The sequence below is a fragment of the Pleurodeles waltl genome, chromosome 5 (assembly GCF_031143425.1).
Source record: "Pleurodeles waltl isolate 20211129_DDA chromosome 5, aPleWal1.hap1.20221129, whole genome shotgun sequence".
NCBI lineage: Eukaryota > Metazoa > Chordata > Amphibia > Caudata > Salamandridae > Pleurodeles > Pleurodeles waltl.
This window is the reverse complement of record NC_090444.1, coordinates 970148656-970164034: the sequence shown is the minus strand read 5'-3', so window position 1 is coordinate 970164034 and position 15379 is coordinate 970148656. Positions and strand designations below refer to the sequence as shown.

Below are 15379 nucleotides of genomic sequence, written 5' to 3'. Positions count from 1 at the left end.
GCACCAAGACTTCACATTCTCCAACTTCATGCTAGGAGGTTGAGCGGTGACAGCTGAACACCTTCAGCCCTCCTCCAGAGGTGGTTGATGTCATCTTGGCAGCCATGCATACCGCAACAAAAACTGTATATGCCTGTTGTTGGATACATTTGTGGCTTGGTGTTCATCACATGCCAGATTGACCCCCTACCTACAGATTTATCTGATGTTCCGTTGTTTGTTTTGTTGCTTGCTTGAAGAGGCTTTACTGTAAACACAGTTAAAGGTTATCTTTAAATCCTTTTGGAATTCTTACAGTTGCAAGATCAGCCTTTTTTTTTAAATCACCAGTTGTGATTGGATTTTTGAAAGGGCTGCAATGTATGTTTCTCCATCTCCCTTTGTCATGCCCCAGTAGGACCATAATCTGGTCCTGTCTTATCTGATGTGTAGTCCATTTGAGCAGCTTCACAGCTCTCCTTTGCGGTTCCTCCCTATCAAGAGTGTGTTACTCATCACCATCACCTCAGCTCTGTGTTTGAGTGAGCTTCATGGTCTTGGTGCCAGTCCACCATAGGCTTCCTTCTTCCCAGACAAACTGGTTGTGCGGACTTGGACATCCTTTGTGCTGAAAGTTGTGATGCTGTTCCATGTCTGTCAAACCATCATCTTGGTGGGATTCTATGTTCCGTCTCACTCCTCTAAGGAGGAAGAGAGACTAAATCGATTGGACCCCAAGAGAGCTCCGAGTTCTATATCAATTGTACCAGACACCACCTGGCGGATGACCAGCTCTTTGTTGGGATCACTGGAGCGAAGAAAGGCTAGGCAGTGCAGAAGAGAAACATCTGCCACTGGACCGTGCTCTGCATTAAGATTTACTATGCATCGGCCAAATAGCAGAAAATCTGTGTTCTCATTCTACTAGGTCCAAAAATTCTACCATTGTGTTAACACACACAGTCCTTGTCCCAGAGATTTGCCAGGCAACTATTTATTCCCACTACTTTATTTGTCACAGATGCCTACTGTTAACATTTATTTTTAAGTGTTTATTTGTAAAAGTTTTAGATTTTAGATTTTACTTTTAGCCCTCCTCCCAGGATCATTTTGGATAAGCCCTGCTGTCCGAGAACTCTTTCTGGAGCGATATACCCTCCTATAACCTGTTTAGAAAGAAGGAGTGAATTGTATAATGTTGAGGGCATGCTTTGCTGTACATTTAAAAGTAGGTAATATGCAACAGTTTAAAGAGTGGCCAGATCTTTAGGCCCCGAATTACTTAAAAACATTCCCCACCAGGGAAAATTATTCCTTAGCTTATTTCTGGACTGTTTTACAGGTCCACAGTCAGTACAAAACACTCAAAGAGTATGACCAACTCAAATACATATCCTTTTCAGTTGTCAAGTTCACATAGTGTTAAACCAGAATTCACACACCAAGCTAAGCCATCTAGAGGTCAAGGACAGGACGGGTATCCAGGTATGATGGTGTACAAGAAAAATCCTGAGATGTGAGCGCAAACATTCATGATTTTAAACTCATTTACCATACCAGACACCTGGTATAGAAATATACAACTTCCAATTTATGAGAAAGTATATTATCACTGTGTAGCAATCGTGAATGCTTCTGGCACGTTATTTGTAAAAAAGAAAAATAAAAAAAAACTGTTTAAGTTATTTGGGTGCATGAGCGAAGGAAGTTGAATTAATTTGGATTTTGTCCTTCCTGTAGCATAATCAACTTAATCTGGTACAGTGATTAATAATGAAGAATTTTGTTGACCAGAAAAACATAGGATGTATGTTTAATTCAACTACTTCTTTAGCACATTCAATTCTGTCAATAGAGCTACACAATGGGCTGAGTTATGGCTGTGTAATATTCTCCATTGGATAGTGGACATTATTATTGTGCTCCGCTAAGACTGTTGGATACATGTGAGGCTTGGCTTTATAAATGAGCTCATAGATAATATCTGCGTGAATAACAGATTGAAAAATCAATACTCCTTTCAGCACCCATAGCTTTTTCTTTATATATTACAAATCTGCCTGATGAATGTCAGCTCTTTTTCCCCTAAACTTAGTGATGAACCTATTTCAGTTATTTATTCTGCTGCTAATGAATTTAGGGCCACATGTACAAACATTTGAATTAGCAATTTCCTAAGTGATTTCCTGTGAATTGCAATTAGGAAATCACTAATTCAAATGTTTAAAACCCTATAGAGTTTCATTTGCGATTCATAGTGGGTCACAAATAGACCTACCTCATGAATATTAATGAGGTAGGTCGCAATTTGCGACCAATTATGAATCGCAGCACTCACAGGGATGGGATAGTGGCCTACCGGGTTCAGCAGATCACCATGTCTGTGATTGCTTTTAAATAAATAATTTTTTTTTTTTTTAGACGCAGCCCGTTTTCCTTAAAGGAAAACGGGATGCATTACAAAAAATAAAAAATGATATGTTTGTTTCATTTTTTTTTTTTTAAGAGTTAGGGACCCCTTCACATTTTTAATGGGTTGCCACCAACTTTCTATTGGCGATAAACTGTGAATGTTTTGCAACCGCAATTTGGTCACAGAACATTCGTACATACCTTTCAGATTCGGTATTAGGAAGAGAAGCCCTCAACACGCCCCTTCCTAATACCGAATTGCAAATCCCAAATTGCAATTTGATAACAAGTTACTAAATCGCAATTTGGGCTTTGTACATCCCACTAAGCATTTTTCTAATTGCAAATGGCTGATTCTGGGAATTGGCATGTTTATGGCTGGAAAAATGCTTTGCACATGTGGCCCCCACTTCCAATTGAACTTCAAGACAGCACTCAGATATAACTGATCTGCAGGTAAGTCTACATAACACCAAAATTATGTCTTTTAAATGCAGAGGCAAAGCTTATCCATGAGGTTGTGGCTTAATGGAATACAATTGGAGTCTGTAAAGCAGTATCAGTGTTTACTGACCAGTAACCAGTCTTAAACTACATAGGAGAGCACAGCTGACCAAAGCTTATTCTGTTTGCATTGGCTTATTACATTGTTTTATGGCAAAGGAGAACTTCATTGTTGTATTGGTAGTCTGGGTGGATGCGCTGAAAATACCGGCTGTGGCTTTTTTGTATGTTATTGACTGTCATTTCAGCCACTTGAGATTGTGGCTAATTGGTAAGATCGGTTATTCATGTTTAGTTTATATTCCATGCATTTCATTATTATAGGAAATTTGCTTCTTAGCCTTTATTAAAAGTAAATTAAGATAATTTCTAGTATTCATTGTATTATGGTATTATGACATTTCTGGTTTTAAATGCATTCTATGGACAGTGTTAATGTTTGTTTTAAATTATGTAGGTTTTTAAAGCTTTGGGTTTTTATAGATATCTGATGTTTTATGCATTTACATCTATGATTGTATTGCTTAGTGGAACATTATTTCATGCTAAGACCCTATTCATAAATCGAATTTCTTTTTCACATACGTTTTGATTTATTATTAAAAAACATCAAGAGCAAAGTCCATACAAACAATAATGAAATAAGAGACTCCCTAACATCATTGCATCTACAAGATGTGTGCCTTTATTATAGTGATATCCTTCAATAGTATGTATTGTTGTGCATCCCTGGACAGTTTACATTTAAACAAATAAATTGATGTGGAGTGGTTTATATGTGGTAGTGAGAGACTGGGTCTGTTTCATACTTCTATTTTGGATTCTTTTATAAGTTTCTCCTTTAGTTTAGATTGATTCTGAAATATTCCTGTACTAGTGTCCAAGCTATATTCCTATAATCTTTTTTTATGTTGGTTTCCATTCTGGAATACATTCTCAAAATACCATACCAAACATTCTGAAGTCCACCATTTTGTTAGTGTTATTAGGTCTGCTCTTTACCATTTTGAGGCTATAGCCTTTGCAGCTGTTCAACATAAGATGTAAAGTATGAACGTCTATGTATATAACATATTTTCCTGAGCAGTCAACTTCCTCAGATGAGGGTTCTCTTTTTTTAACATAATTTGTTTTAGCATTTTGGTAATACACAAATCCGTTCAATACACAAGCAATATGACAAATCAAATTATCATCCATTGGCTAGCGCCCCACAATAAAGACATCTTCACTGTTTCGCTAGTCAGAGCTTCTGCCCCTGTAGCATGCAAAATGACTTGCCGGTGCATCAAACTGACTTAGGGTAACAAACAAATTAACTGTTCAGTCCATACCTCCCCATCCTAATGCTCTCCCCATTACCTGAAGCTTCAGTCAAGAGGCCTCAAATTGTTGCGAAGGTGTCTCACCACTTCCTCCCCAGCCATGATGTACAGCACAAGCTCAGTGACCACCTCCACAGCTTCCCTCCCTTGCCTGATCTTTTACCTATGGCATGAACATCTAGGGACTCTCCCCGATTTCCAGCAACAACCTCAGCTGGGGTGACGCTGTTACTTAAGACAGTCAAGTCGTGGATCATGGCACCCCATGCGAGCAAAACATCAGTCATCTTCTCGTCACGCCTCACTCTTCATTTGAACCTCTTCCGCCCTGTCCATTCGATTATGTCCCTTAATCAGTCCGTCGCCAACGAAGGGGGGTGTCTCTGGCTCAGCCACCTAATGGCTATGTGCCGCTTAGCCGAATTTAGTCTAAGCAGTGCAAATTTCCTGCTTGGTTTCCTATTTTTTCTTTCTGGCACCTGGCGCCATCGACAGTGCTTTATCGCCATGGGGATCACCCAGCCTGTGGTCCTCTGGAATCATTCTCTGACCTCTGCCGAGTAGTGCCCGACATGAGGGCAACTCCACACCACATGGCAGAAGTCTGCCGGTGTGCTTCTGCATCCTGCACACCCCAAATCTCTAGAGGGGTAGATTGCATGCTGTTGCATGAGGGTGAGGTAGGCGATATGGACAATAATAAATTGTATGAGTTTTCAACCTTGCATTAACAGATACCCCGCACTCCCCTGTGCACCCTGGTCCACTCTCCAGTTGTGATGTGGTCCTCACTAATCTGCTGCCAGGTATCCTCAATCTTCAAGGGTATCAGTGATCTTTTTGACTGTAGGGCCTGGTATAAATGTGTGATAAGCCTCCGACCTCCCACCTGGGACAATAACATGATCAGCGTCTTTGTAGGTGTAAAGGCCTCAGGGAACGTAGGCCATAGCTCATGTACCGTGGCTGCTATTTTTGCGTACTGAAGGAACTGTCCCCTCCTCAGTCCGGATGTCTCCGATGCATCTTGCAATGTGATAGATCTCCCTGCTGGGTATAGATCGTCTAATACAGTACACCCCCATTGCGCCATTGGTCTGTGGCCATGGTCTCTGCTATTTGTGCATCTACTTGTTGGATCTACCAGACCTCCGGTCCTGGCACATAGGGCACCCTATGGATTACCTTGTGTACTGCTCATTCCCAAAGCCTGCACATTAACCGTATAACATGTGGCAGTGCCCCAAGCATACTCCTGCCACGCAGCTGTAGGGCCCCTAGTTGATTGTTCCCTAATGTGCCAGCCAGAAGGGTCTTCTCACAGTTGGGTTTCTCTTCAAACCAATGGGCTGTGTGCTGCAGCTGAGCTGCAAGATAATACAATTTGAGATCCGGCACTCTCTCCTCCCCCCCAACCTGTCCCATTCCAGCTTGAGCATGGTAAGTCCCACTGTACACCTTTTCCCAGCCCACAGCAGTTCCACGTGGCAGTGCTACCATTTTCATCAGTGCTGTCTTCCCCATCAGGAAAAGTTTCAAAGTGTTCCAGAATTTAATAGATGGACACCTGTTTGCAACCAGGTGCCCCAAGTTTAGCGCATGATATTACTGTACCCTGTGTGTTATATGCATCCAAGGTATCAGACTCTATCTGTTTCCCAGGTTATACCCATCTCTGGGAGCATAGTTACATCCACACCTTTCAGTTGTTCTACTGGGAATAGTGCAGACTTTGACTAGTTCACATGTAATCCCGAGAGCTCCCCGAGCTTTCTCAGTACATTCAGGAGGATCGGAACCGAAGTGGCTGGCTGGCGTCATCTGCATATAGTGACACTAGGTGGGTGGTCTGACACTACTGGACTTCCCAGCTGTGCAACACCTGGAACAGTCTACACACTATCAGCTCCATTGCCAGGACAAACAGCAGGAGGGGATAACTGGGCACCCCTGCCGAGTACCCCTTTGTAATGGAAATGCCTCTGACACAAAATTACCCATTCGTATACACGCCACGGGTCTTGTATGCTGCAACTTTATCCAGGCAACAAATTTGGGTCCTAGCCCCTATTCATTCAGAACATACCAACAATACTCCCAGTTTACATAATCAAATGCCTTCTCTATGCCCAGGAAGGCAAAGGCATACTGGTCCAGGCATGGTGCATGAAGCACATGCATCAAGCGCTGCAAATTGCAATTACAATTACAAAGTGTGTTTCTGCGTGGGATAACCCAGACTGGTCTGGGTGAGCCAGTTTCGAGAGGGAGCGGTACAAGCGCGTTGCCAATGCATGCCAGAGGAGAGGGTTCTCTTGTTTTGCATCTTTTTCCAAAGCTTTTGGATTTGTTCACCGTGACCTGTCAGATGAAGTAATTGCCAGTTGGTTTCTGTAAATTCTAAACCTTGTTGCATTATGTGGGTTCACTGTTGATCTGCTTGCTCCTATTGTATCCAGTATTTTAGAGGTGTGTTTTTGATAAATTGTAACTATGTTCAGACTGAACTTTGCCCGAATGTTCTTTGGCTGATTCTCAAGTGTTTTGTAAAAAAAAATGTCAAAAATCTAAGTGGTATCGTTTTTTGGACAAATTTCTGACTCTAGGAATTCCCTGGAGTACTTTAAAGACAGACATCCTATGATGGCTTGGAAATGCTGCACCGCCCTGCTGGTTATTTTTAGGTTGAGCATAGCAGCGCACAAGTGCTGATTTTCTGACGTGTTGAGATGTATCTGGGCTTTTAACCATGCCCACCGCCCACCCAGCACTATCACTCATTCATGGGCTTGCCTTTCAAAAATACTTTGTTTTCGTTGGTAACTGTTTTACGTATGTCCCTCCTTAGGGCGGTTTTGTTACTTTCCTGGCCATCCACCCTGTTACATGGATAACTGCACTTTTGTGGATAACTTTGACTTCGAGTGAACTTCTTTTGTCTTTTGTCTCTCTTCATGCTGACAGCGGCGCTTTAAATTTGCTCCCTTATGTCAACTGTTTTACTTTTTATTTTCAATTTGTGTGGCAAGAAAAGTCCACTTAGGAATTTACAACGCTAATAGCTCTACCTTGAGCAAACGCGAGACCCATTGCATTGCAATTGCTCGTTTTTTCTGGGTTTCCTTGCATTTGTCAGCCCAGTGCCTTCAACCGTCTGCGAGTCCACTAAAGGTGTTTTATGATATTACGTGACATGCAGTCATACAACTTAAGTTCTGCCAGTTAGGTGGTGCACCCAAAGTGTACCTCACCTCAAGTGAATTGTAGCTACTGCTAGTCATATTAGACTAATGACTAGCAGATGATGGCCACTGATGGATGTTGTATGAATACATGCATATCGGCCTGGGAAAATGCCTACCAATCCCCTTCCTCTGGAAAATTTGATAAGGTTTCCTCTAAACCTGCTGTCCTTGTCTTTCCAAAAATGTGTATGTTTTGTAGTGAGGAGTGTTGAATTTGGACAACCTGTTTGGAACCCGGAGCCCTTGTGCAACCTTGGGTAAAGAGTGTCTATTAAATACCCTTCATGTGGCTCTGCATAAGATGGATTACTCGATGCGGGTTGTCTTCAGCCTTTGAGAAAGTCAAAAACTGCATGTAAATGGTAACTCTGGTGGAGTTTGGGAAGAACGGTCATCTCTGCCCCTCTCAACTAATTTCCCATCCACTACACTGAAACCCACCCCCTTTCTGTACTTTGCTTGCTGTAGCCTAAGAACTAGGACAGTTTATCTAAGGCTGTATGGCTGAAATATAAAAAACCCTACTTTCACAAAATGCAGCTCTGTGTCGTGCTGCTTTCTTAGTCCCCTCAATTGTTTCCAGCAAATACGGAAAATAGCTCCTCTCTTTGGTGTACTGAAATTTGTATCCAGCCAATGTGCAGATATGAAAACAGGCACTGTGCCAAGTGATTTGGGACATGAAAGAGCAACACTGAGCTAGTATTTGTTATTTATCCTGCCTAAGATGTACCAAAGATAAAACCTGTCATAATACACCACAGCAGTGGCTTAAAGGCTTTGCAAATGGTACTGAAGAGCTAAAAGGCAACTTATCCTTTCTGTGAACCCTAAAGGTGTTAGCATGCAGAAGCACTCAGGAATTTCCGAGAGAGGCTACAAATCTTTTGACACAATTCACAGCCTTTACCTTACTTGCTGACTGCCTCTTAAGTCTATCTGATGGCCTTTCACCAACTTTCTCCAGTTTGAGGAGGAGCATGGGTCATAATACAGACAGTATGAATAGTTATGCTGTCTGGAGACAGAAGCTCTAGAGTCTCAGCAGAAAAGAGTATTTGTAATAGAAAGGCTGCTGTTGTTGTGGAAGCTAGTGAGGGCCCATACAGTTGAGTGACATTAAGGCCTTCAGCACTTCAGAATTGCCAATTTAACCATCTAAAATATTGGATTATTCGTCATTCTTTTCTACTCGTGTCCAAGGGATGTAAACTGTTATTCTGTACCAGTAAGTGAATTTCTTCGCCTCTGTAACTGTATCCTCTCCTGGAAAGTTAATTACATTTCTGACATTGAGGACTAACTTCATTTGTTTGTCTGACGTTATTCTTTCTGTTTCAATACAGGAAAATTGTCCCATTCAATTAATATTTATGAAGGTCTTCCTGAGATACTTTAACATTCAGTAGATTTTTTCATCCTACATTGTATCAGTATTGGCATTCGTGCTTCAAAATGTATGAATATGTTCTTTGAGGTTTAATGTTGGTCATTAATGTTGTTATCTTTTTTTATAGGGCAAGCAATGATAGAAGACCAAGGGTGGTACGACGCAATCCGGAAACGAGTGCGCCTCTACAGAAACTACACATGACAACTGAAAATCAGGAAAGGGTGAAAGAACTCTTGCGACAACTCCAAGGACAGGAGCTTGAACCTGCTGAAGAGTGAGTTTTTGTGGTTAATATTTTGACTTTGTATGTCAGCAGTCTAGAACGATTTAAATTGAAAACCATGTAAAGTGAAGCACTTGAACGATATAATAAGTTTTGTTCAGTGGAGATAATGACAATTTTCGATTACTCGTACACCAGGACTGATTGCTGTTATAGTGGAAAAAACACAGCATTTTAGTTAACTTTACAGAGAGGAGGTCACAGTAGCCGATGCCTTACACTTAGAAGTTCATTCAGTTGTGCTTCAGATGCAATTGTTTTCATACTCAAACTATTCGGTGTAAAAGGCTGCCATGATAGCAAATTATAGGTTAATATTTTGTTGAGAGGCTAGGTGGAAACCAAGTAACCATTCAGATTTTAAAGTGTCCTAATCTGAGGACATGGCATGGAAATAGACTCTCGTATCCGTATCGGACAGTCCATGTAAACATATTTCCAAAGTCGACAGTGAGAAATTATGTTTTACATTTTATACACTCTAGAAAAGTCTGTGATATTCACCCTTTTAATTTAAGAAATTGTGTTTTACATTTGACTTTTTTCTGGTCTGAAAAAAACTTTCCAGTACTTAAACATTAGTTGTTTTTTGAAGTACAGCTCATGGTCTCTCTAGATAATGGCCTTTTCCATGCATTGTGAAGTGGTTACCACCAGTCCACCCTTTGATGGAAAATATTGTTGTGTGCTCCTGCTGATGGTTTTTTTTAGAAGTGTTATGCAGAAGTGGTTACCACCAGTTGTTCTATTCTACATTCTTGATTTATAGACTTTCAGTGCACCCAAGGAAGTACAGGTATTAAGATAGACAGCCATCAAAGTTTAACAGATAGTGCCCCAATTTTACCTTCAGGTGGATAGGTCACATCTGATCAGCCATTAGGCCTACTCATAGGTGCAGTTTGTTTCTGTGGGAATAATACAGATAGTTAAAAACTGTCAAGGATGTATGTGTGTATATATATATATATATATATATATATATATATATAGCTAATTGTTCAAGGGTCAACCACTCATTCCGCCCCATGATTGCCTCAAGAAGTACTGTGTTTTTGATCCAAACACAAACTTTATTTACAGTTTTATTTGTATGAAGGCAAAATTGACACAGCATACACTAATCAGTGTTAACATAAGGATGTCCATGCCCAGAGATGGGTCTAGGATCTATTTCCCTGCTACATATCATGAGCCACTTGTGATTTGCTTTGTCTGCATCTCTGAATTTCCACTAACTACATAATTTGAACTGCATTTAGTTGTGTTACAAGCTTTTCGGGATCACAATGTTTTTAAAAAACATAAATATATCACCACTAAATTTTAGTCTCATCACACTTAGGGGTATATACAAAACATGTCAATGGCAAGAACATAAAACCTTTGCGTGGTCCATCTACCCTAGTCATAAGCTCTTCATTAATCTCTCATATTTTAGCAATTTCTGTTTCACAGTTAATTCTCCTTTCACTTTATTTGTTTTCATTGGTCAGTATTGATATATAAAAATGTATTTTTTGCAACCTACCAGACACGCACCTTTGTATACCAAGTGCAGCACATTGAGTTAACATATTTGGTGTGACTGTGAGAAGGCCTATTCTGGTGGAACACTTATAGCTGATTATGAGATGTAACTAGCTATCTCTGCTGCCCTGGTGAATGGAGAGAATGCAAGAGACAAGCTTTCTGCTGTCAATAGTTATCCGTGTCACCAGATTAGTAGGGGACCCTTGACCCATTTTCCTTCAAGCGACACTTTAAGGAGTTACTACATCAGCCACAAGATGCTTTCAGAAGACATTGGTAAAAAAAATGTTGTTTGTCTTTGGCTCCTGAGTCCTATCCTGAGAAGGGTGAGTACCACCAGTGGAGTCACAATGAGTATACCATGGAGGCACGTATTAAGGCCTAATCATGTTAGTGGTTGGCTGTGCCTCAGTGTCTGGAGTGCAGGAGACAGGACGATGAGTGAGCCAGGAGAGGCGAGAACTTTCATCCATTGTATTTATAAGCAACATTTTGGGGGCACTTGATCTATGCTTCTGAACCATAGGGACTTGCAGCTTAGAGGAGGAAACTGAATTGATGAAGAAGTAGATTGAGCATCTACACATTTACAAGGGTCCAGAAATGCCTTCTTAGAGAAAAATACATTCTCCCACATTGGATCTCTCATATACCCCCATGCTTGAAAAATTCCCCATCATCAGGCATGGGATCCTGGTAATCTTAAATAGCAGTAAATAGTGATAAAATTGCCTAAGGCCTCAACAACAGTGTTTGTTTAATAGAACATCCATCTCATTTGAAGAAGCCCGCACATCAGTCAATGAAGTGGAAGTGCCAGCTCTCAGACTCCCCCCAGAGATCGCCAGCTCAGATTTCTCGCGTATGTTGTGTTGGCGGGAGTCCCCAAGCAGAGCTCTGCACTAACCTTTCAGGGACCTTTTTCTGGAACCTTTTCTGATGTACCCTGGGACTAAAGCAGCCCTACCTTTATCTTTCAGAGGACTGTGAGTTGTGTTTAGGGTAGATTCCCTTTTCTGGGCCAAGGAGATTCTTCTACTCTGTCAGCTGCCACCATGAGTGACAGAGAGAAAAAAAATCTCCATCCAAATCCTGTTCTGCCTGTCAAATGGAAATGTATATACTTATGATCCACATGACCATTGCATTTACTGCCTTTGTCATATTCAAAAGATTTCAGGTTGTGGTATATGTAGGACTTTTCCTTCTGAAGGACAGAAATAGGATGTTGGAGTTTTATCAGTTGGAAAATAAAAAGAAATTCCCTCCTTCTAAGGGGGATGTCCCTTGACTGAAGATGGCCCTGTGAAATATGCCAAACCAAGCACTTCCTGTGAAGGCAGCACAATAATGAGACCTGTAAATTTTCAGGAACTAGCCGTGTTTCACAAAGTGCCTGTGTCTACTGCCCTATAGAAACATTCTAGAAATTCCTTAGAATAACACTCCAGAAGAGAGGAATGCCAGTCTGTGCAAACAACTAACACTCCAGAAGAGGGGAATGCCAGTCTGTGCAAATAACTGTGTGAAAATCTTGTTCCGATGAGAAACAAGCATCATTCAAGAAAAAAAAGACCATCGTCAATCATTGACGAAGACCATGAAGAAAATCTCATTGACCTCTAACCTGGCCACAACAACATCACTGTTGACACCATTTCTGACAGCAACATTGTTGATGACTGCTCCAAGCTTGTCACTCCTTCCACTTTCAATGCCAGCCTCAATGTCAACAGCAAAAACACTTTCGAAGGAGACACCATCAACTATGTAATTGTTGACGTGGATGACAGCCTTTCCTGCCATAAAGGTAGCAACAAGTTTACTTACTCAACTTCTAGACTCAGAACTAGAGGAAAATGTGAGCAACCTTGCCTCTAAGACTACCTACAGTCCTTCACAACTTGATGTGTGTTACTTCCTGAACTTTAAGGACGTAATGGGTGAGAAGAGAAGGAACATTACCTACGGTATGAGTATCAGCGGCATACATTTACACTGAAAAATCCACTCTCCTATGTACCACCTTGTTACATTAGAGAGCTAGAAGTCTTACAGGTGCCTGCAGCATATTTGTCGACACTGAAGCAGATGATGGATGCCTTTCAAAGTTTACAGCCTCAGCAACCTTCAAGCTAACCTATGCCTATTCCACCCGTAGTACCTGCTATATCTGCTCTGCCACCTCCTCTGCCTCCTCCACTTCCACCGCCTCCTCCACCTCTACAGGAAGTATCTCCCAGAGTCATCAACACACTACTTGTCCCACCACCTCCTAAGGACATGGGAGAAGAAGACTCATCCTAATTTGTATTTTCAGATTTGAATAAAGAAGATGATTTTCCAGCAGGAGATGACAGGGGTAATGATGAATGGGAAGACTACATTATACCCAAAGAAGGTGACAGCCCAGTTAATCAACCATATTTGCCTTCGGCCGATATAGCCCACATTCATTCTCTAATTAAGAGAGCTGCCAAGAAGTTCAGTTTACTGATGACTTTGGTAGAAGAACAATGCTTCCACCACGACTTCAAGGAGCAGCCAACCGAATATCCTTAACATTCCATTCAATGGCCTCATCCTGTCAAGGAAGCATGTGTATGAGGCTGTCCAAAATATTAAAAATGATACAGATACAACAAAATCACCAGGTGTGCTGCAGTACCAACAACCTGACTCAGCCACTTTTCTTGGCTGACCCAGATGGCAAGCGTACAGGGAAGGATTCAATCAATATGAAGGTCAGGACTACTCCCAACAACAAACCAGTCCTGACAAAGGATATCCCATCATCTGCAGTCAAAGACAAGGATATGGAAGATTACTGGACAGAGGAGGAGCACCTGTCAATTCCACTCCATCTATAATCCAAAGAAATCAGAAGAGAGCTTGACTCTCCACAGCTGCCCCCTCTCAATCCCAGCAAGTGGAAGGGAGAATTTACAATTTTTCCCCTGCTTGGAACCAATAGGTGCAGGAAATTGAACTTACAGGACATATGCTACAGTTGCTACTAAAACCTAACCATCAGGAAACACCACCACTTAATGGAGCTGCAACATGAAATTCTCCTCCTCAAGGAAGCAATAAAGTCCAGGTTCTTCTTGATAAAAAATACATATGACTGGCTCGTCAAGGCTCCATCAAAGAATGAGGCAAATGCTTCTACAGTCACCTGTTTCAGTCTTTTTGACAATTTAGGTCTCATGCTAACCAAACAGGAGTCTTTTTTGAAGCAGCATATGAAGGCTCAGTCCTAGGGAGAGGTACTCCGTACACAATTGGAAAAGAAACAGTGATGAAGCTTCAAGCCATGGCAAAGGGCCTATCAATCAGATAATCAGTCATGGTCAAACAGCACATGTCTCTGCTGTCCTTCCTACCCTCTGCAGGCTCTGGATGAGATCTGTCCAACAGGAACTAGGTATTCAATGAAAACAAGAAGATGGCTACTGGTGTGACAGTCAGTTTTCACATGATGACTGAAACAAGCACTATTATGGTGGAGATTCACAGCAAACCTCAAAGCAAGTCTCCCTTTCCAGCCTGTATAAGACAGCATAGTTGTATCAATAGATGCGTTCACAGATTGCTGGGGAGCTCATTTGCAAGAGTGGTCAGCCAGAGGCCTCTGGTCGGGCACCGAAAAAGTACTTTATATCAGCGTACTGGAGCTTCGAGCCATAAGACTAGGCCTACAAGGGTTCCTCCTAAAATGAGCAGGTCAAGCAGTCTTTATCAGGATAGACAATGCAACATCTGTATTTTACATAGCCATGCAAGAGGGAACGTGTCACTACCTCACTTGAAAGAGCCTCAACTACAATGGGACTCGGCCATTTCTCATAAAGTCGACATCTCTGTAAAACACCTGCCAGGGTGCCACAAGGATCAAATAGATACACTCAGCGGACAACTGTCAGACTGACACTAATGGAAACTCCATCAGGAACAAGTCGACTATTTCTTCTGACAATGGGGTCAGCCCATGATAGATCCATATGTCACCCAGAGCAACAGAAGATGCCGGTACTTCACCAGCACATATTGGCAACCACAAACCATGAGCAGCGCCCTTTCATTCAGATGCGCCATTGGCTTGCCCCACGAGGTCAGTGAAACCATTCTGCATTCTCCTCCCCATACACCACAACCCTAAATCGCTGAACCTAACAGGATGGTACCTGACCAGCTAGAGTTTAGGTCACTTGGATTTACCAACAGAATGTAGAAACCTCTTAGCACAAGCACAGCACTCATAAAGACATACAACACCAAATGGAAGCATTTTTGTGTCTGGGGCAAAAAATGGGTTTTATAAACTTTATGCAACCTCACCAAATACTCCCCAACTTGCTTGGATGTAGCCAAGAATAGTCTGAAATATTAATTGGTGCATGTGCATCTAGTGGCAGTATCAAGATTTAGAAGTACAGAGGTCGCCTCATCCACTCTGTTTTCCCAGAAAATAATAAAACAATTTATGAAAGTATGTTTTCTAGCACTTCTACCTGTACAGCGGTGTGTAGTGGCATGGGAACTCAGCACTGTTCTGAGTCAACTGATGTTGCCCACCCTTTGCGCTTATCCACAAGGTGCCCCTAAAGTTCATCATGTGGAAGACAGCGCTTCTACTAGCGCTTACACCAGCAAGAAGGATTGGGGAGATGCTAACATTTACTGTCAAATAATCTTTTCTCTG

The 15379-nt window shown here is 41.7% G+C and overlaps 1 protein-coding gene across 1 annotated transcript in view; it reads left to right on the top strand.

The window, feature by feature from the left end:
* The window catches only part of DHX57 (DExH-box helicase 57), a 531935-nt gene that overhangs the window by 74672 nt on the left and 441884 nt on the right, over window positions 1-15379 (top strand). Inside the window, exon 3 of the mRNA XM_069235106.1 lies at window positions 8983-9132. Coding sequence (XP_069091207.1) covers window positions 8983-9132 — 150 coding nt within the window. The remainder of the gene's footprint in view (window positions 1-8982; window positions 9133-15379) is intronic.